At 50.6% G+C, this 20527-nt stretch overlaps 1 protein-coding gene across 8 annotated transcripts in view; it reads right to left on the bottom strand.

Moving 5' to 3' along the window:
* SPECC1 (sperm antigen with calponin homology and coiled-coil domains 1) overlaps positions 1-20527 on the bottom strand; it is a 208012-nt gene that overhangs the window by 144075 nt on the left and 43410 nt on the right. For 4 of the 8 annotated variants that reach the window (XM_010842935.1, XM_010842936.1, XM_010842938.1 and 1 more), the window contains one exon: positions 6156-6322. In XM_010842935.1, coding sequence (XP_010841237.1) covers positions 6156-6302 — 147 coding nt within the window. In that variant the 5' untranslated portion in view covers positions 6303-6322. Of the gene's footprint in view, positions 1-6155; positions 6323-18530; positions 18728-20527 lie in introns of those variants that run through there. The other 4 variants (XM_010842934.1, XM_010842939.1, XM_010842941.1 and 1 more) reach the window with 2 other exon arrangements.

Below are 20527 nucleotides of genomic sequence, written 5' to 3'. Positions count from 1 at the left end.
GCGGGGAGGGGTGGCCCTAAATGAGCTCACACTCTGGCCCAGGTAAACCATACCTGAGCTGAAGGAGAAAAACCACAAATAAGTTCTCCCAACTACAGAGTCTTGGTTAAAGATGGCTGTGGAGGGGATCCTTCTAAAAGACGAGGCAGGCAGGTGTCTGGAGCCTCCGCAAACACACATGACACTCCGAGAAACAGCATGAAAATTCCCTCGAATCAACGGGAGACCTGGAGCAGGAAGCCCGGGCCACCACACTGGTCAAGGGCCCCATCCTGCTCTAGGGCCATTTCCTGAAGGTTAAGGAGCCCAGAGAGGGAGAACGGGGAGGGGGTGGAACAGAGAGCCTGGGCCCCCTCTCCTCTCACCACAGCCCCCAGAGCTGCTCCCACCATCCTGGACACTGTGCTCCGAAGGCCTACTGCCAGCTGGGCGTCCACCCTCAGTGCATGCAATGTGCCGAATCCATGGGCCAGGGTGCACACGGGTCACAGCGGAGTGGGCGGCCTGCTCTCAGGGTCAACAACCAGCAAAGGGGCTAGTTCCTGTGTGGTGACTCATGAACAGTGAAGAAAACAAAAACGGGAGGTGTGGGCATCCTCACGGAGCAGGTGCCCTGGACCAGGCCTGGAGGACCAAGTGGATGGGGTGTCCCTGAGGCTGCAGGTGTATGCTAAGAGCTGGGGGCAGGGAGCAGGGTGGGGAAGGAAGGGGGAGCACATGGGGCCAGGGCAGGACCCTCCCGGCTCCTGGAGAAATAAGGATGAGGAGAAGCAGTGACAAGGATTCGGACGTGATGAGCAGACAACAGGGAAACCCATGTGTTCCAGCCAGGCGAGCCATCCAGTTGAGTCTGCTGGAGAGACCCCTCTGTGAGCAGAAGCGAAGGAGGGCTTGGGCAGGTTGGGGGAGGGGAGAGAGGAGGCAGCTGGGAGGGCAGGCGGGGGTGGGGAAACAGAGAGAGCACCTGGGGAGGTGGAAGGAAGGCAAAGTCAAGTTCTTGCTGTGAAGATTGGGTGGTAAGCCTGTTTGGAGGGTCAGAGGTAGAATTAAGGGAACAGATAGGAGCTGATGACATGCGGCAGCCTGGGTCCTTCTACGTCCTTGACTCACATGTTACTTCCAATTCAAAACATAACTCGACTACACTGGACTTGACAAAGCGCATTAACTAACTCGCTGGAGGCTGCATGGGTGAGGCAGGACTGGGAAGCAGGCCCGGGACTGTGTTTCCAAGGCCTGCATGATTTCCACTGGGCTGGAGCCCAAGAGGAGCCAGGAGACGCTGGGGACACCACCGGGGCTTGTGGACAGGGCTGAAGGAAAGCCATGTCACATGGGCGGCACAGGGTGGCAGCTTAGGGCACCAGCTCTAAGTCCAGACTTGGAATCCTGGGTTGGAATCTTGGCTCTGCCTCTTACTGGCTGTGTGACCCAGGGCAAATCACTTTATCTCTGTGCTTTTGTTTTTTTTTCTGTGCTTTTGTTTCTTCACCTGATAAACAGATCAAGCCATGGTACGCATCTGAGTGAACTCCGAAGCCCACTTCTGAGTTCCATTTTACCAACTGTACCCAGCTTCCTCGGCCTCTTCTTGGACTTTGGGGTCCCAACCACTGGCAAAAGGATAAGACAGACGTGCTCCAGGCCAGTGTCGTGCTGTCTCCCTAGTGCAGCATGGCCCGTTTGGGTGGCAGCAAAGCTTTTACAGGGAGCCCTTCATTTCTCCTGCACCTTCCACGAGGAATTCCTTTGGAGAAAGATTCACTGCTTAGTACTTTCCCCAGAGGCAGGATATACAGACCCTAGATTGATCCTTCCTGTCCTCTGAGGCAAACAGCCGAAGCCTCTCTTAATATTTCTTGGAGGCAATATCAGACACAGAACATTTCCAGTGGGCCAGAGCCTAAGAGGAGCCAGGAGACGCCGGCCACATGGCTGGAGCGAGGTTACTAATTCATCTTTCTCTGTTCACGGCTGCATTCTTGGCTTTGTTTCCTGGTCATCGAATGCAGCTTCGGCACCACCTGAGATCTCTGGTTTGTTATACAAGATCCCTACGAAAGCATTGGTCTTGCTTTGATGTGTTTAATAAGTATTTTCACCAACGCTTCCACTGATATTTAAGCTGCTGAGCACCTGTACATGAAAGCTTACAAAAGGAAAATGTCTGAACAGCTCACAGATACATGTAGCTAAGATATTCCTTCAATTCCACAAAAAGGGGATGGGGGATGTCAAAGTTCTCAAATAATCGCACAAAACACAATCTGGTCTTTCAAGGTGCAAAACATGTTAATGATTGGAGCAGTGGTTCTCAAACTTCAGGGTCTGTCAGAATCCTAAGGGCCTGTTAAAACGCAGACGGATGCCTGCACCCCAGCCCCAGTGCCCCTGCCAAGTTTCTGATCCCCTAGGTCTGGGTGGGGCCTGAGGATCTGCATTTCAGATGAGTTCCCAGGGGATGCTGGTACTGCTGCTGTGGGTTCCACACTTTGAAAACCAAAAGGTTTTAGAGTAGCACTGTCAGTGGAAATATTATACAAGCCATGGACCTAAGTTTACATGGTCTAGGAGGAACATTAAAAAACATAAATGAAACAGGCAACCTTAAATTTAGTGATATATTTTCTGGACACAATACATTCAAAATATTATAAATTAATGTAGAACACACCGATGAGGTCTTTTCCTTTTTTTGCACTCGGTCTTCAAAACCTGATGTGTGTCTTGCACTCACAACACACTTCAGGGATCATCACCGCCACACGGGCTGGTAGTTCCTGCTTCGGGCAGTGCAACTGTGGAGCATTCTTTCCTGAAGGACAACAACAGGACTGACCCAGTCCCCAAGACTCAAGGAGAACATAAACCATGAGACAGCTTTACGGGGACCCTGAGCCCCGGCCACAGGAAACTGGATGGGGTTAACACATGACTCATGCCCACCAAGCAGAGACCTTTCCCAATACTTTGCTTGTTGCTTTCTTTTAACCAACCAGAAGCAAGCATTAGCTGGGCCCTCCAAGGAATGGGGGAGGCATGGGCAGGACTGACAGCCAGACTTCATACCACGTAACAAAGAAGATGACAAAGAAGCAGAGAAAGGTGACGTGACGTCCTGGGGAGTCCCGTCCACGGTCCCGGTCTCTCTACGCTCCTGTCTTGCACCTTTGTCCTGCACACAGTGACCCAGAACCTCAGATGTCTTCCATAGATTTCTCTTCTGTTCAAGTCGATGTTCTATCATTTGTGACCAAGAGAGTCCTGACTAACAGACATGGGCCTTCTAGTGGCCTGTCTGCATCAGGGAGTCCGGGGGGCTTGCCTCCCTGTGCTGGGCTCAGTGACATGAGGAGGACTCACAGCAGCCCCTCTACCCTCGCCATCCCATCCAGGCTCCTGCTCCTCCCCACACACATCTGCTCCTCCACGGCTCCACAGCTCAGGCCAGCATCTGAAGCAGGGTCTTTCATTCTACTTTCAGTGCATGTGTTTTAGTTTGCCTATTTTGGGCCAGTGAAAACATATCTGTCTACACTTATATGTGTCCATCTCCTGCAAAGCAGTCGTAGGTAATGTGTGCGTGCTCAGTCGAGTCTGACTCTTTGTGACCCCATGGACTGTAGCCCACCAGGCTCCTCTGTCCATGCAATTTCCCAGGCAAAAATACTGGAGTGGGTTGCCACTTCCTCCTCTAGGGGATCTTCCTGACCCAGGGGTTGAACCCGCGTCTCCTGCGCTGGCAGGTGATTCTTTACCACTGAGCCACCCGGAAGTCCTGTATAGCAGCCGTAGTGAGATGTGGCGTCCAGCTGGTGGGATGTCATGTTCAGTGTATAATTTAGCTTCTCTGAGTGCTCAGATTTTGGCAGTAAAATACTCGAGGGGGAAGCCACTTGCTTTTCTGTCAGTGTCTGTCACCTCTTTCTCTTCTGTGCTCTGGGTTTTGTCTTCTTCCTCTGCCCACAGAGGCAGAGAGGAGAGGAGGGTCAGAGAGCACTGGGGTGCAGCTCTCAGCTATTCCTTCCCCCAACACCATCACCCTCTTTCACAGGTTCAGGCCTGGCGACCCCAAGGACCAGGACAAGAGCCGAGAGCCTCGAGAGGAGTGTCTGTGTCTCCCCCGACGTCCTCCCACTGGAACCAGTTTCCAAAACACACATCCATCAAAGGCAGAAATGGCTACCATTTTACTGGTTCATCATCAGTAGGAAACACACCTGAGCTTCACCTGTGATTAAACACTGCTTGAAAATATTTTAATATATTCCAGAAGTTCTCAGGGTCGGTTATGGGGGAAATGTATGTATTCATTTAAAATCCACATTGAAGATGTCTCCCAATAGGTCAAAGACAATAAAAATTAAAACGATGGAAATAATGGTCAGGGCCAGGATAACAGAATAATGATAAACAAAATTATGTGCAGGACACTATCCACACTTACATCTCAGGGCAGATACAGTCCTCACCCCATCTCGGAGCACCTACGCAGCCTGCCTGAGGTTCCACAGCCAGGAGCGGGCAGAGCTGGGGTCCTGATGTGGCCTGTCTGACCCCCTCCTCAGCGAGCTGTTCCTACACCCACCGCCCCTGCCGGGCATTCAGCCCACACTGAGCACTGCCAGGGAGCAACAGGACAGCAAGGGGGAGCCCAGAAGCTGTGTGCACGCAGCCCGGGGAGCCAGGCTTGGCGGGGTGGGAGGACACTTTACTCCCCTCTGAATGGGTGGGGAGAGCCTGGAGGATTTTAAGCAGAGGAGCGACTTGTGTTGACAGGACCACCTGGCTTCTGTTGAGAATGGAACATAGGCTGCAAAGTCAAGAGCAGGCAGGTGGACCATGGAATGTGAGAAAAGGAGGGTCTGGGGATGATGTCAGGGCTCTGCCTGAGCGACGACAGGAGGAAGCTGCTATTTACTGGAACAGGGAGAGTACAGAGGAGCAGGTTTGCAGGCGGGAGAGACAGAGGGGAAGGAGACCAGTCAATGTGGAGTATGTCACCCTCAAGGGGCCTCCAGACGCCCAGGAGGTGGGTCACAAAGGCAGCCGGAGGAGCGCTGGCTGGAGACACAGATCCATGTGTCACCCCCATACGGTGTCAGAATTCATGAGTGAACGCTGTCTCCTACAAGAACTGTCCTTACCAGGAACAGTGCCATTCCTCAGGGAGTGTGTCAGAATTCTGTGGGTGCAGCTTTAGCTGCCACCGTGATAGGAGGCGGTACTGGTGTCTACCGGGTGGGAAGATGGAGACCCCAGATGTCCTTCCGAGAGCCTGGCACAAGGAACTGTCTGCATCCACACGCTTCACAGATCCCTCAGACACTTGTAGAGCTGGAGCGTCTTTGACTGTTATCCAAGTGGAGAGCACCCCTTTGTTTTACATATAAAGACAATGTGCTTCTTGTAAGACTTTAAGATACACTCGACTTGCTAAGAAGAACAAGGGAAGACTGCACTTGGGTTCACAATTTCACCAAGAGTGCTCAGCATTCAAACCATTACCCCAGCCTTCCCGGTGCCCAAGTCATCAACACGATAACCTTGAATCTGTCTGCTTGGAGTGGCCACATCCATGGGGCCCCAAGAAGCATCACAGGTCCTTCAGTGAAGCCACACACAGGCAGTTGCAGGTGGAAACGTGATGATTTAATTATAAATGATGTTCCTTCTATAGTTAGGATGCCACACTGATTTCTCCAGAGTGTGTGTATGTGTAGGCCAGTGACAAGGTCTCTGAGTTTCATCTCAGGGTGTAAGGAGGTGCCCCAGTCCACTTATGTTAGGAACCCCAGAGGGTGAGAAGGAGCCAGCAAGTGAGACCCCCAGGGGCTGCCCTGGTTGGGGGAGGGGAACCCTGAGAGGAGAAGCCCAGATGCAGGCCAGTGGGGCAGTGACACCTGGATTATGAGGACCCTGGTGACCCTGAGCCCGTCCAGTGGACGCCGGGGTCAGATGCTGGCTGGAGAGTCCACATGGTCCATGCAGGGGGTCCCTGTCTCTGCTCAACTACAGATTTCCTCTTGAGCCCAGGGCACCTCAACTGCACCCTCTTTGCTCTGTGCCTTCAGGTCAAGCTATGCTGGGGCCCTCCTAGGGCCTGCTCACTGTCTCGGGGCACCCAGCAGCCCTGCCCGGTGTCCCATCCATACCTTGCTGAGTCGGGACTCAAAAGCCAGCGAGGTGGAAGACTTGGAGCTCTTCATGCCGGGAGAGGGGACGGGGAGGGGCCGGGGGCGGTCCACCCCATGACTCCCTGCCCTGGTCACTGGACTCCAGGGCTTGGCTGCGCTCCTCATGTTTGTCCCAGGGAGTCCTTCTGTACAAAGAGTAGAAAAGAAAACCCATGTGTCCACACTTGACAGAGCTTCACCCCCATGCACCATGGGCATCACCACTGTCATGGAGAACAAGCCTCCAGATGAGGTTGCACAGAGAGCACCTTCCTCCTGAGATGGTACCTTCCCACCAGGTTCCTTTCTACAGCTTCACAACAGCTCTCACTGAACTACTGAAAACACGTGCACCATTACCCATGTTCTGACATGGGTTGTGGTGGTTTAGTCACTAAGTCATGTCTGACTCTTGCAACCCCGTGGGCTGACCACTAGGCTCTTCTGTCCATGGGATTCTCCAAGCAAGAATACTGGAGTGGCTTGCCATTTCCTTCTCCAGGGGATATTCCCAACCCAGGGATCGAACCCAGGTCTCCTGCACTGCAGGCAGATTCATTACTGACTGAGCTACAAGGGAAACGTTATGACATTACTCTTCAGCAATGTGGAAATACATGTATCTCCCCACATAAAACAGGTCAGCTGGAGTTGAGACATACTGTGTCTGTAAGCCTTGCCATTTTAGGGTTGACAGTCGAGCAACTTCCATAATTTCCAAATAGACATAAATGAATTACTTGAAAATTCAATTTCACAGAAGCACAGCTTTTTTTTTATTCTTTTGGACAAAAATGGTATCAATTAAAAATTAATTGGGAAGATTTTGATCAGGCAGACCTGCCATTATAGGGTAGAGTTACTCAATTAAAATATTCTAGGAAAGACAGCTTGTGCAAAGGAGCAGGATGTGGTTAAAAACCTGGGGGAAACCCACGTCCAAAGGCAAGGAAGGTGGCCTGGGTCCTGCCATCACTGCTGAGGATGTGGGCCGGCTGGCCATGAACCTCTGAGCCCATTTCCCTCTCAGCAGCACAATGGGACTCCGACTCTGCCTGTCCTTGTGGATGCTCACGACCAGGGATGTGAGGTCAAGGACAAAAACCGCAGATAAGAAACAAACTGGAAAATGCACTTTAAAAACACCACCACTGGACTTCCCTAGTGGCACAGTTGGTAAAGAATCCACCTGCAATGCAGGAAACCTGGGTTTGATCCCTGAGTCAGGAAGATCTCCTGGAGGAGGAAATGGCAACCCACTCCAGTATTGTTGCCTGGAGAATCCCACAGACAGGGGTCGCAGAGTCGGACACGACTGAGCGACTGAACCACCACCAACCACCAGGTGACAGTGACACCAGTGGCTGCGCTCCCAGGTATTCAATCATGTCCACCCCTTTTGTGACCCCATGGACTGTTACATGGACTGTAGCCCACCAGACTCCTATGTCCATGGGATTTCCCAGGCAAGAATACTGGAGTGGGTTGCCATGCCCTCCTCCAGGGGATCTTCCCAACTCAAGGACTGAACCCTCATCTCCTGTGGCTCCTGTGTCGGCAGGCAGATTCCTTACCACTGCGCCACGCAGGAAGCCCCAGACCCCAGAGCCGGGTCTAATTAACTGCTCGCCTCCTGGATCGTAGCTGGTGCTCAGCAGCCCTGGGCTACCTCTCCCCTCACCGCATCCCAGGACACCCCTCTCTGCCCCCGAGAAAATGAACAGGCTGCCTCCCCCAGCCTGGCGCAGCGGGGATGTCCTCCTGTTCTTGTCTCCTTTCCCGGGGACATCATTTCAACCAATGGTCTCCCAGCTGGGGCCACCCAGCCCCTGCTCCTACTTAAACAGCTTAGCTGGTGGCCACTGTCCAGGACCGTACCTGGCACTCGTTCTGAGCACTGCTATCCTGGCAGCTGTGCCAATGTGACTGCAGGTGAAAATAGTATTTTAACACAGCAATTTGTTTTCTAAAGCATTTCTGAGAAAAATTACTCACGATTTTAGTCATATGACTAATTCAATAGTTTATTAGTCTCAGCTTGATTCCAGGTATCACGATTTTTAAGATTCTGTATTTAAACAACCACTTCTTGTGTATTTCACAGATGTTTAGCACCAGCTATTTTTCTTTCTCGGCCCACAATTTTTAATGCTTGTTTCCACAGCAACAAGGAAGAATTCCTAGGTTAAGACCTATATAGCAACTCATTTTATTAGGACTCTCAATATAAAATGAATGAACATAGCCTGAGTGATTCTTGGAGAGAATTGCTGATGAATTTTACCCATGACTGTAGAACTAACTGGTGACATGTCAGTCTGACTAATGGAGACAACAAATAAAGTATCTGTTTAATCAAGGCACCCTTTCAGGTGATGATTGCAACTACTTAGAGATGACTGTTGCAGGACTTACTTGGTGAAAACATAGGTGATTCTATACTGCATCTGTGCTTTCCAAAATCTACCCATCAACCTAGAAATGAAATGCATCGTACTCATTCCCCAGAAGAAAGATAAGACCTTGAAGAGGAAAAGCAGAAGGTGGTAGAAAATCTTCCCAATGTTTCCCTAAGCCCTTGGCATAAAAAAAGAAAGAAAAAGAAAGGAAGGGGGCTTCCCTGGTGGCCTAGTCTGCCAGTGCTGGGGACACAGGTTCAGTCCCTGGCTCAGGAAGATCCCACACACCACAGCGCAACTAAGCCCATGAGCCACAACTACTGAGCTCACGCTCCACAGCAAAAAAAGCCATAGCAATGAGAAGCCGGTGCACCACAATGAAGGCCCAGAGCAGCCAAAAATACATCTTTAAAAAAAAAAGGAAGGGAGGAAAAAAGGGAGGGGGGAGGGAGATAGAAGAGAAAGGAAAGGGGGAAAATGCATCTCAGTCAAAATTCCAGATCTAAACTCTTAGTCTCTGGCAACAAACCTGACAACCTTCCAGACAGTCACCTGAAAGACCCGCAGCCACTTCTCGAAGGCTTCGGTTACTTGCTCTGAGGCAAAATTCTCAGGGTTACTTTATTTGTATCATCACATCTTTATTCTCCTAGAACCTTGAGCCCAATCTGATTATTCCCAGATCCAGATATACAGAAGACCTTCCTCCCCTGGGCCCCTCCACACTGCCTGACTCTTCATCCTTGTCTTTCCTTCATTTTCCCAGATGGAGACATCTATCTTGTATTCATGCACCAGCCAGACTCTTCAAATTCCATCTTCTTCCAGAATTCAAAATATACAGAAATGAAATAAGTAACATCTCCCCTTGAACCAGGAAGAGAGTCCTATTGGTAGGGAGAGTGCCGGGGGAGGGGTGCTGGGGTGGGTGCTGTGTTGGGGGGAATACGCCCTGAGGGGTAGTAGGCTCCACCAGAGCAGTGCCACTTCCTGGGACGAGGAGAGGACAAGGGTGCTGGGTGGGGGTGCTTCAGCCTCCAGCCGGGCTGAAGGCCAGCTCGCCGCCCTGCTCCCCACTCTCCATGTCTAGGACTTCGTTAAGCATCGCCTGCCCTTTCCAGCAGGACCGGGTCTTCCTCGTGTCCCTCAAATCTTCCGAGGCCTCCTCTTTCCTTTGTTCTGCCCACACCCAGCCCTGGGCTTTCCAGGAATGGACCCCAAAAGGAACATCCTTGGAGCCATCCACCCACAGTGCTTGGCCCGCTCTTGGCCCTGCTCACTGTCCACTCCCCAGGATCCTCCTGCTGGAATTGGGCAGGGCACCAGGCCTACTCCCAGCTTCTGCAGACTTTCACCCAATCTACTTCCCACTGCCTCCTCTCTGACCCTCCTCTTGCCCCTCACACGTGGCCTGGCGCTGCTCAGCCCTCTTCACGTGTCATAACCTTATCATAACCCTACAAGGTAGCATCACCCTCAGTCTAAGATGGGGACACTTGGTTCTGTTTAGGAGGTTAAGGAACTTGCCCAAACCACAGAGTTTACGATACAGCCAGGATTCAAATCCAGTTTTAATTGGCTCTTACACACCAGGGATGGGTACGGCCTCCCTGGACAGTGTTCTGAGGAAAGCACACAGGCTTCCGGATCCAGAGCTCCTGGTCGGGTTCCACCTCCACCGCTCACCGCCCAGGCTCAGGCATGCTTTTCAAAACACTACGGTTCCCAACATCTTCACCTGATAAATGGAGTTTTTGGTGCCTGCATCACACAACAGAAGACACTCAGTGAGCACCAGCTGCCTACTCACAAATGCTCATGGTGTTCAGCCAAGAGCTGCTTGGCTTTATCGATTCAGCAACACCCAGCAATGAATCCACGGACTCAATGTCCAGTGGCTGGAACCAGACAGACACTCCAGACGTAAGCAAAGTCTCTCCTTGCTCACAGAGCAGCCTGTGTTCACCTGGAAACCCAACAGAGGGAAAGTGCAGAGGAGGGTGAACAACGAGCAGACACGCCACAGTCACTAGGACTGGCCCCAGTGGCTGAAAGGCAACACCGTGTGCATGCTGATGAACGACACTTCTCTTAGGTTTATGAGTTCATAACAGAAAATAGACAGATGGGTTCTAGCCAAGCACAAGATGATGGGAAAAAAAAAAAAAGATTTCTATGAGTAATTCCCTGATTCCTAAAAATTCTTCTAACCAACTGAAGAGGATCAAACTGATCAAGAAATTACAGTTGACTTTTGAACAAAGTGGAGCTTAATTTATCCATCATTTATAGTCGGCCCTCCATGTCTGGGTCCCTCCATGTCTGTGGTCCTTCCACATATGTGGTCCCTCCGAGTCTGTGGTTCCTTGGTATCCACGGATTCAACCAACTATGGACCAAGATGTACTGAAGGATCCACTGTGGGAAAAAACCTACTTGTAGGTAGATCCACGCAGTTCAAACCTGTATTATCTGAGGATCCAAGGTACGCTTAAAACTTAGGAACTCACTCCACAAGGGCAGGGAGAGGGTCTTGCCAGGGCTGTTTTCCTTAAATTGTTCATTTTATATTCTTATCAAGCTTCTTTCCTCTCTAGAATGGTGTAAGACTTCTATTTAAACCATAACTCATAAATTGAGTGGAGTTAAGTAAAAAAGATGGACGAGAAGGAGAGGGAGAGAACAGTTAGGAACACGACACGGTCCATGCAGCGGGAGGGTCAGACAGCATGCAGCTCAGCTGCTTCAGTCTCGGGCCTCAGACTGGTTATCCTTTTAAGGCGAGAAAGGCAGCCAGGAAACCATTCTGGACCATCGCAAATAATAAGGAGTGTCTGGGGGTGGGAGAGGGCATTCAGCTTTGCACTCCAAGTACAATAAGCCCCAGGAAGCCGAGAGCGGAGGCATTCAAGTCTGAGAACAAACAAAATAAGCATGTTCACATAGCTGAACTACCAGGGGACTCGGCAGGAAACAGAAGGCAAGTGAATGGCACGCTGAAAATATCCAGCAAGAGCTTTCTAGAACCCGAGCTGGGCTTGCTCTTGACCTCTGCAGTGGGGTGGGCGGAGGATTCTGCCCCCAGGGGACATCTGACAGTGTATGCAGCTGTTCTGGGCTGTCACAACTTGGCGGGGTGGTGCTGGGGGTGGAGCCAGAGATGCTGCTGGACACCCCAGTACCCGAAGAGCAGCCCCACAATGAAGAATGGTCCTGCCTAAACTGTCGGGACCCCAGGTTGCGAAACTCAGTTCCAGAGGAAGAGCCAGGCTCCTCAACCGGCACCTGGTTCGGTTCCCACCCAACCTGGGAATGTTTACGCTGAAAACCTGGCCTGGGAGCAGCCAAGGGAATCCCGACTCCGGCTGGAGGCCAAAGGAAGCTCTTCAAAGCTTATTATTTCCTGTTGGTCTCGAGATGAAAAGTCATCCCATTTTGTTTAGATTCAATCCTTCCTAGTTTGTAAAGAACAAGATTCTACACAGCATCAGAAGGGAAAAGGCAAATTCATATGGAGGACTTCCCTGGTGGTACAGAGGCAGGATAGGAATCCACCTGCCCATGCAGGGGACACGGGTTCAATCCCTGGTCTGGAAAGATTCCACAGGCCACGGGGCAACTAAGCCTTCGAGCCACAACTTCTGAGCCCAAGTTCTAGAGCCCTTGAGCCACAACTGCTGAAGTCTGTGAGCTTAGTACCTGTGCTCCCCAACAGGAGACACCACCACAAAGAGAAGCCCAAGCACCGCAATCAACAGCAGCCCCCGCGCACCGCAACCAGACAAAGCCTACAGCAATAAAGACCCAGCTCAGCCAAAAATAAATACATACATAAAACTTTAACAAAAATTAATTGATCCCATCAGCAGAAGTCATCGGAAGAAAATGAGAACCAAGAAGGGATGAAACAAAACTAAACAGAAAAGGACAACTGCACAGCACCAGCCCCACCATCTCAAGCTAAAAACACAGTCTGGAAATGGAAAAGGGACTTGCAGAAGCTATGACTGACTGCCACAAGGTGGAGACCATAACGAATAGGGTTTAATCTGCAATTTAAAAAAGAAAACAAAAAAACAGGAGGCGCTGGCCTTTAAATATGAAATGCAGATCCTGGAGAGAGGCTGTAATCTGGGAGCTATATTGAGATCAAACCCTCAGAAATACTGCCCTGGGCCATCCTTCTGTCCCCAAAGCTGAACCAAGAAGCCAGCGTCCCACAGAGCTGGTGGCCACTAACCAGTGGTTGTTTCCTTACCTAGCATGTGGATTCACATCAAAGAACTATACGAAAGAGTCAAGGCCATACAAAAGGAGATGGAAATAAGGTACTTCAAGAGCTCTTTCTATAGGCACAGTTTCAAAAGGTCTATTGAAAGAGTAGGAATATAAACTATTGTCTAGTGCCAAGAGCATTCAGAGGGAAGGACAGTCTTTTCAACAAATGGTGCTAAGAAAACTGGGCATCCACACCAAAAGGATGAAGTAGAACCCTTAGCTTACACCACAGGCAAAAGTTAACTCAGAGTGGAAGAAAGACCTAAATGTAAGAGCCAAAACTGTAAAACCCTCAGAAGAAAACACAGGGGAAAAGCTTCACGACATTGGATTTGGCAATGGATTCTTAAATATGACACCAAAAGCACAGGCAACAAGATGTACTGGATGACAACAAAATTAAACACTTGGGACTCCCTGGTGACCAGTGGTTAAGAATTCTCCTGCCAATGCAGGGGACACAGGTTCAATCCCTGGTCCGGGAAGATCCCACATGCCATGGAGCAAATAAGCTCATAAGCCACAACTGCTGAGCCCACGCTCTACAGCCTAGCTCCACAGCATGGAAACCACTGCAATGAGAAGCCCATATACTGCAAGAGAGTAGTCCCCGCTCACTGCAACTAAAGAAAGCCTATGCACAGCAGTGAAGACCCAATGCAGACAAAAAGTCAAGCACATAGAAAATAATTTTTTAAAAAATTAAACACTTCCATGCATCAGAGAACCCACAATCAGCAGAGTGAAATGGCAACTCACAGAATTGAAGAAAACATTGGCAAGGGTTTGCTGTGGACTGAATTGAGCCCCTCCCCCACCACATTTATATGTTGAAGCCCTAATTCTCAAAGTGATTTCATTTGGAGATAGGGCTTTCAGGGGGTGGATTAAGGTTAATGAAGTGATAAGGGTGGGTCCTAATCCTGTAGAATTGGTGCATTAGGAGAGGCGGGGAGAGAGACCTCTCTGCTGCACACACACTGATGAAAAGCCATGCGAGGGCAGGAGGAGACCCCTCACCAAGAACCCAATGGCCACACCTTGTCCTTGGACTTCCCAGCCTCCAGAACTGTGAGAATCAATTTCTGTTGTTTAAGGCATTCAGTCTATGGTATTCTGTTATGAGCGCCCAGGCAGACTAAAGCAGAGTTATCATCTGGAATATACAAAGAACTCCTGCAACTCAATGACAAAAACTAACCTGATTTTAAAATGGACAAAGGACATGAATAGATACTTCTCCAAAGGTGATATGCATGTGTGCTCAGTCATATCCGACTTTTTACGACCCCATGGACTCCAACCCGCCAGTTTCCTCTGTCCATGGGATTTCCCAGGCAAGAATACTGGAGTGGGTTGCTGTTTCCTTCTCCAGGGGATCTTCCCGACTGAGGGACTGAACCCCAGTCTCCTGTGTCTCCTGCATTGGGAGACAGATTCTTTACTACTGTGCCACCTGGGAAACCCAAACAAGATATACCCATGGTCAAAAGTACATTAAAAGATGCTCAACATCATGGAGATGCAAACCAGAACTACACTGAGATACCATATCACACTCATTAGGATAGCTACTACCAACCCAAACCAAACCAAGCCCAACCAGAAAATGACAAGTATTGGCAAGGATGTGGACAAATGTGGAACTCTTGTGAACTGTTGCTGGGAATATAAAATGGTGCAACTGCTATGGAAAACAGTATGGTAGTTCCTGAAAAAAATTAAAAACAGATTTTATTATATGATCCAGCAATTCCACTTCTGTGTACATTCCCCCCAAAACTGAAAGCAGGGTCTCAAAGAGATTACTGCACACCCATGTTCACAGCAGCATTATTCACAACAGCCAAAAGGTGGAAGCAAACCAAATGTCCACTGATGGATGAGTAGACACACAAAGTGTGGTTTATACATGCAATGGAATATTACTCAGTCTTCAAAAGGAAGAAAAAGCATGGATGAATATCGAGGAAATTGTGTTAAGTGAAATAAACTGGCAGAAAAAGACAGAAAAACTTGTATGATTACACTTATGTGAGGTACTTAGAGTAGTCAGATTCATAGGAACAGAAAGTAAAACAGTGGTTTCAAGGGGCTGTCGCGGGTCAGGGGGTGAACAGGAGTTATTGTTTGATGGGGACAGAGTTTCTGTTTTGAAGAAGAAACAGTTCTGTGGATAGATGGTGGTGATGGTTACAATACAGCATGAATGTACTTAATGCTACTGAGCTGAACACTTCATAATGGTGAAGACAGTAAACTTTATATTACGTGTATTTCACCACCACAAGTTTTAAAAATGTGATAAAGACAAAACAAAGCAAAAATTATAGTGGAGGAGGGAACTGGATTCATCTCAATTTAGGCAGAAGCATCTTGAATCATGGCTCAGCAATAAAGAATTTGCCTGCAAAGCAAGAGATTCAGGAGACAATGGTTCGATCCCTGGGTTGGGAAATCCCCTAGAAGAGGGAATGGCAACCCACTCTGGTCTTTTTGCCTGGGAAATCCCATGGGCAGAGGAGCCTGGCAGGCTACAGTCCGTGGGGTCCCAAAGAGTCAGACACGACTGAGCACGCAAGCACACTTGCGTGTGTGTGCGTGTGCACACGCACGCACACGCACACACACATCTTGAGTCATAATCTTTGTTCAGTCACATGCCCCTGCCTTGTCTGGGACATCAGCTGGAAAACAGGAGAGCTCAGAAAGGACCCTTTACGAGGGAGTGGCTTGTCTGAAAAGTAGCATAGGGGAGGTGCAGAAGCCAGGCCAGGACAGGATCACCCCCAGACTGCCAGGTCAGGGATGGAGCAGCCGAGCCCCTGAGGGAGGTGGACCAAGAGCAGAAGCTGAGCCCCTGGCAGAGAAGTGCAGCCAACCCAACCACTCAGGAGGATTGGGATGGGGGAGGAGCTGGGGACAGAAGGGCCTCAAGTGCTTTCTCCCAACTCCTGACCTCCACTGGTGCTCGGGGCTCACCGAGAAGTGTATGTGTGGGGGTGGGGGGTGGGGTACGAGATGCAGCATCTGCAAGAGACTGGTGATGTGGAGGGACAAATGGAGTGAGCTCAGGGGTCTCCCAGTAGAAGCCTCCCCAGCCCAGGAGGGCCTCCTCAGGGCCCCACCCTCATCTGTCCTTTGACTTGCTGGGCAGCTGGCCTGTCGCCTTCCGGGGAGTTGCCAGCCCCAGCACAGACCAGCCTGAGTCAGCAGCTTCTCCTGACTTCCTGTATCTACTGTCAGCTGTGCCTCCTCCCGCGCTCTCCCTCCCCCAGGGCCCGGGGCTGCCCCTCAGATCCTCAGCTGCCTGGGGGTCCAGCTCCTGTGTGGATCCCCGTGCTCCCCTCTCCTTCTTGGTGGACTGGCGCAGCCCTGGCTTTCCCTTCCCCAAACTCCTGCTCGACTCAGCCTCAGCTTTTGGCCAGTGCCGCTGCTCCCGCACAAACCCTAGTTCTGCTGATGTGCCAGAGCCTGAGCGCTTCCCGAGATGGACCCGGGCTAGACCTTGTTCCCAATCAAGGGACAGCCCAGCTGGGCTCCACCAGCCAGGCCAGCCACCGGCCAAAGGGCAGTCAGGCCCCACTGATGCACCTGCTGTCCCCACGACCCTCCTCAGACACCTCCCTCTATGAATGTTCCAGTCCCTCCTGTGAGGCTCTGCCAACAAGGCCTTCCAATACTCACCGCCCCACACCAAGTGTCTCTCCCCACACTCCCTTGCCCCAGCCCACTCCCTCCTCCCGCTGCCGATGGTCTCAGCTCTGCTCCTGCCCATCCTGCCCAGGACAGTTAAGGCTACTCAGCTGCCAGAGGGCTTTTTAAAAACACAAAGCATGTAAATGGCTAAGATGGTAACCTTTATGGTACGTGTACAATTTAAATTTTAAAAATTATTTTTAAAAATATACAAGTCAGGCCATGTCCCTCCCTGTGGAGAACCTTCCTGTGGCTTCTTCTCACTACACTTAGAGTAAAAATCCAAGACCTTTGTCACAACCCCCAGGTCCGAGGCCTCTGTCCAGAGACCCCATCTGTGCTGTCAGAGGGCCCCGTGTCAGACGTGCCCAGCTGGATCCCCTGGAGGAACGTCACACCTGGAAGGTCCCCCAGCTCTTCACACGGGGTCGGGCGGGGGGCGGTCTTCCTCCAAAAGGCCTTTTCCCTCTAATCTCTGCATGAGCTTCCCACTCATTTCTTCAGAGATTTACCACTAGACGGAGACTCTGGCTGCCACTGGCCATCCTTCGCTGATCATCTGCCTCACCCACCCCACGCAGCTCGCCTCCCAGTTCACTGCGGTGTTCCCGGTGCACAGAGCAGCTGCTCGGCAAACACTGGTGAATGAACACTAGAGCCCTTCTTTCACTGAAGAAACATGTGCAAGTGTCTCCTTGCACTTGCTCTCTTAGCCAGGTGCCTAGATTCACAAAATCAGTGCTGAATTAATCGGAGAATACAAAATGGAGCCAGGCTTCCCAGGTGGCTCAGTGGTAAAGGATCTGCCTGCCAATGCAGGAGATTCGGGTTTGATCCCTGGGTTGGGACGATCCCCTGGAGAAGGAAATACTCCCCACTCCACTACTCTTAGCTGGGAAATCCCATGGACAGAGAAGCCTGGCGGGCTATAGACCATAGAGTCATAAAGAGTCAGACACAACTGAGTGACTAAACAGTAACAACAACAAAATGGAGCCACAAAGCCATGATAGTCCTCCTCCCTAAGACCTATAGATGCCTCTAAACAATTACCAAACGGCTCTCAGGACGAGAACCCCATGGATATTGATGCAGAGCCTTCCAGCACTGGTATATTGAAAACGGAGTTCATGTGGATGTGTCAGCATCAGCCTTATGAGATTAATCTCACTAACTTGTAACATATGGGGAAATAGTTCTTGAAGTCATTCAACAACACATCTCTAAAACCATCTACTGATTCATCTCCATTCCTGACTTTATTCCCAAAGGATGGCTTTAAAAAAATGTGTGCTATAATCCCAGTATCACAGTAATGGTCAACAATATTTTACAATTTTATGCTTTAAGATTTCAGACATCTTAACCAAAACATCACAATATAGGAACTTACGTTCAATGCTTTGTTAAGCGGTAGCCAATGGCAACCACAGGGTTAGGGGCGCAAGAATTTAAAGTATCAAGTCTAAGTACCTTTTGTGCAACCTGTTCTGTTTTCTTTGTTCCTCTGGGGGCCCCCTCTCAGCCAGGTGGGACAAGGGGCAAATCCTGTATGTCAGTGGCACAGCTTCCAAGGAAACCAGCGGCCACTTCTGACTCATTCTGTTCTGTTTCCTCCAGAAACAATGCAAGCACTACAGAGCATACCACTCCACCCCCAGCCCCCCAGCAAAACCCCATGCCCTCCACCCACTCACTCCAATGCACTTGCCCTACAGAGACGGGGGATGCACAAGTCCCCTCCCCCAGCACTGCTGGGCGAAGATGCAAACAGGGACCCTCCATCCACGAATGCAGAGGTGGGGCCCCTCCCACACCCACTGCCTGCCTGCCTCGCCCCCAGGCTCACTAAACTTCAGCCACAAGGCCTCAGGCCAACAGCAAACAGAAGCCAGGAGGAGGCAGCTGTCTGCAGACACAGGAGAGGCGGCTCCCATGCTCCACACTGCACAGGCTCCCAAGAATCCACGAGGCTCACCTTCCATGGCCCTTCGCTGAGAAGGTGGCTCAACGATCCACGAGCTGTGGTGGGAGATGCTAGCATTCCCCCCACTCTGACTCAGGGTAGGAGCGTGGGCATGGTCCCTATTGCCCCATCACAGGCTCTGCTGCACCATATCACAAGCCAGGCCTCCTCGGCCATGTTCCCGTCCCCTCTGATACATTAATCACAAGTTAAGTTTCTCTTCCCCTAAAAGGACGTGCTCCTCCCCACAGGGTCCTCCTGTCTGCAGATGTCAGAGGCAGGCGCCTTTATGAAGCCAGGAGGCAGGGCACTCACCGGGCGGACCCCAAGCTGTCTGGCCAGTTTCTGACTGTGAGTGCGTCTGTGTGTATTTCTCTGTGTGCATGTCTGTGTGTCTGTGTTGTGTGTGGTGGTGGGAACAACCAATCTGTTTTAGGATTTTATAAACAGAAGTCTAGTTGATTTACAATGTTGTGTTAGTTTCAGGTGTACAGCAAAGTGATTCAGTTATATACACATATATATATTCTTTATCAGATTCTTTTCCCTTATAGGTTATTACAAGATACTGAATATAGTGTTATACAGTAGGACTTTGTTGTTTCTCTATTTTACATATGCATCCTCAGTCATGTCTGACTTTTTGTGACCTCACGGACTGTAGCCTGCCAGGCTCCTCTGTCCATGGGATTTTTCAGGCAAGAATACTGGAGAGGGTTGCCATTTCCTCCTCCAGGGGATCTCCCTGACCCAGGGATCAAACACAAGTCTCCTGCATCTCCTACATTGCAGGTGGATTCTTTACCGCTGAGCCATCAGGGAAGCCCTATTTTATATATAGTAGTGTGTATATGTGGAGAAGGCAATGGCAACCCACTCCAGTACTCTTGCCTGGGAAATCCCTTGGATGGAGGAGCCTGGTAGGCTACAGTCCATGGGGTTGTGAAGAGTCGGACACAACTGGGTGACTTCACTTTCACTTTTCACTTTCATGCACTGGAGAAGGAAATGGCAACCCACTCCAGTATTCTTGCCTGGAGAATCCCAGGGACGGGTAGAGCCTGGTGGGCTGCCATCTGTGTGGTCACACAGAGCTGGACACGACTGACGTGACTTAGCAGCAGCAGCAGCAGTGTGTATATGTTAGCCCCAAGCTCCTAAATTAGGAGTTTTGTTGTTGCTGTTGTTCAATTGCTAAGTCATATCCACTCTGTGACCCCATGGACTGCAGCACGCCAGGCTTCCCTGTCCTTTACCATCTCTCGGAGTTTGCTCAAATTCATGTCCATTGAGTTTGTGAACATAGGAGTTTGGGAACACTCAATTTAAAAACCAAAATAAATCTTGAGCTCAACAAAATAAAGACCTTGTGGAGGGAAGAAACCATGATGGACTCTGGTTCCTTCTTGCTTTTTGCTCAGCAGGCAGACTTCTCCCCCGATGGGCACCTTCAGAAGCCTGCAGTCCCTGATAGACCCACCAAGGACCCCAGCAGTGGCTGTGGGTTTTCTGTAATGATGACAGCATTCTGAAAAGGCAGCCCTGAGTCTGGTTGAAGGGTCAGAGAAGCAGGGTCTCAGCTGGATCATAGCCATGCTGGGCACTGTGGCCCAGGAGTCTGGAGGCTGGCAGGATGGCCCCTGGCAGTCTGTCTGTAGGTCTATCCAAGGCAGTACAGATCCTCCTCGGAGAACTCTGATTCTTTGGGCTGGGGGGAGGCAGGGACTGGACCAAGAAGAAACACTGAAAGGGCCCTTTCATTGCATGCTGTTTTTGGGGCAGATGGAAGCCTTGGGGGACCTGGCGGTGATGGAGGAGGGCCGGCGGCGGGCCAGGCCCCCATCTGCGGGCCCAGGAGCCGGGTCTGAGGACAGTGGGCAATGAGGCCTCCAGTGCATGGACATGACAGCAGCAGCCACCCCAGGGTGGGGGAGGGACAGAGGGACAGAGGAGAGGACCGCACAGCCATCGAGCCTGTCAGCATTTGTGTTGGCTCCTAGACCACTGGA

The sequence above is a fragment of the Bison bison genome, unplaced genomic scaffold, assembly GCF_000754665.1.
Source record: "Bison bison bison isolate TAMUID 2011002044 unplaced genomic scaffold, Bison_UMD1.0 scf7180017864180, whole genome shotgun sequence".
Classification (NCBI taxonomy): domain Eukaryota; kingdom Metazoa; phylum Chordata; class Mammalia; order Artiodactyla; family Bovidae; genus Bison; species Bison bison.
Note: the sequence above shows the minus strand (reverse complement) of the source record. Positions and strands in the feature narration are given on the sequence as shown.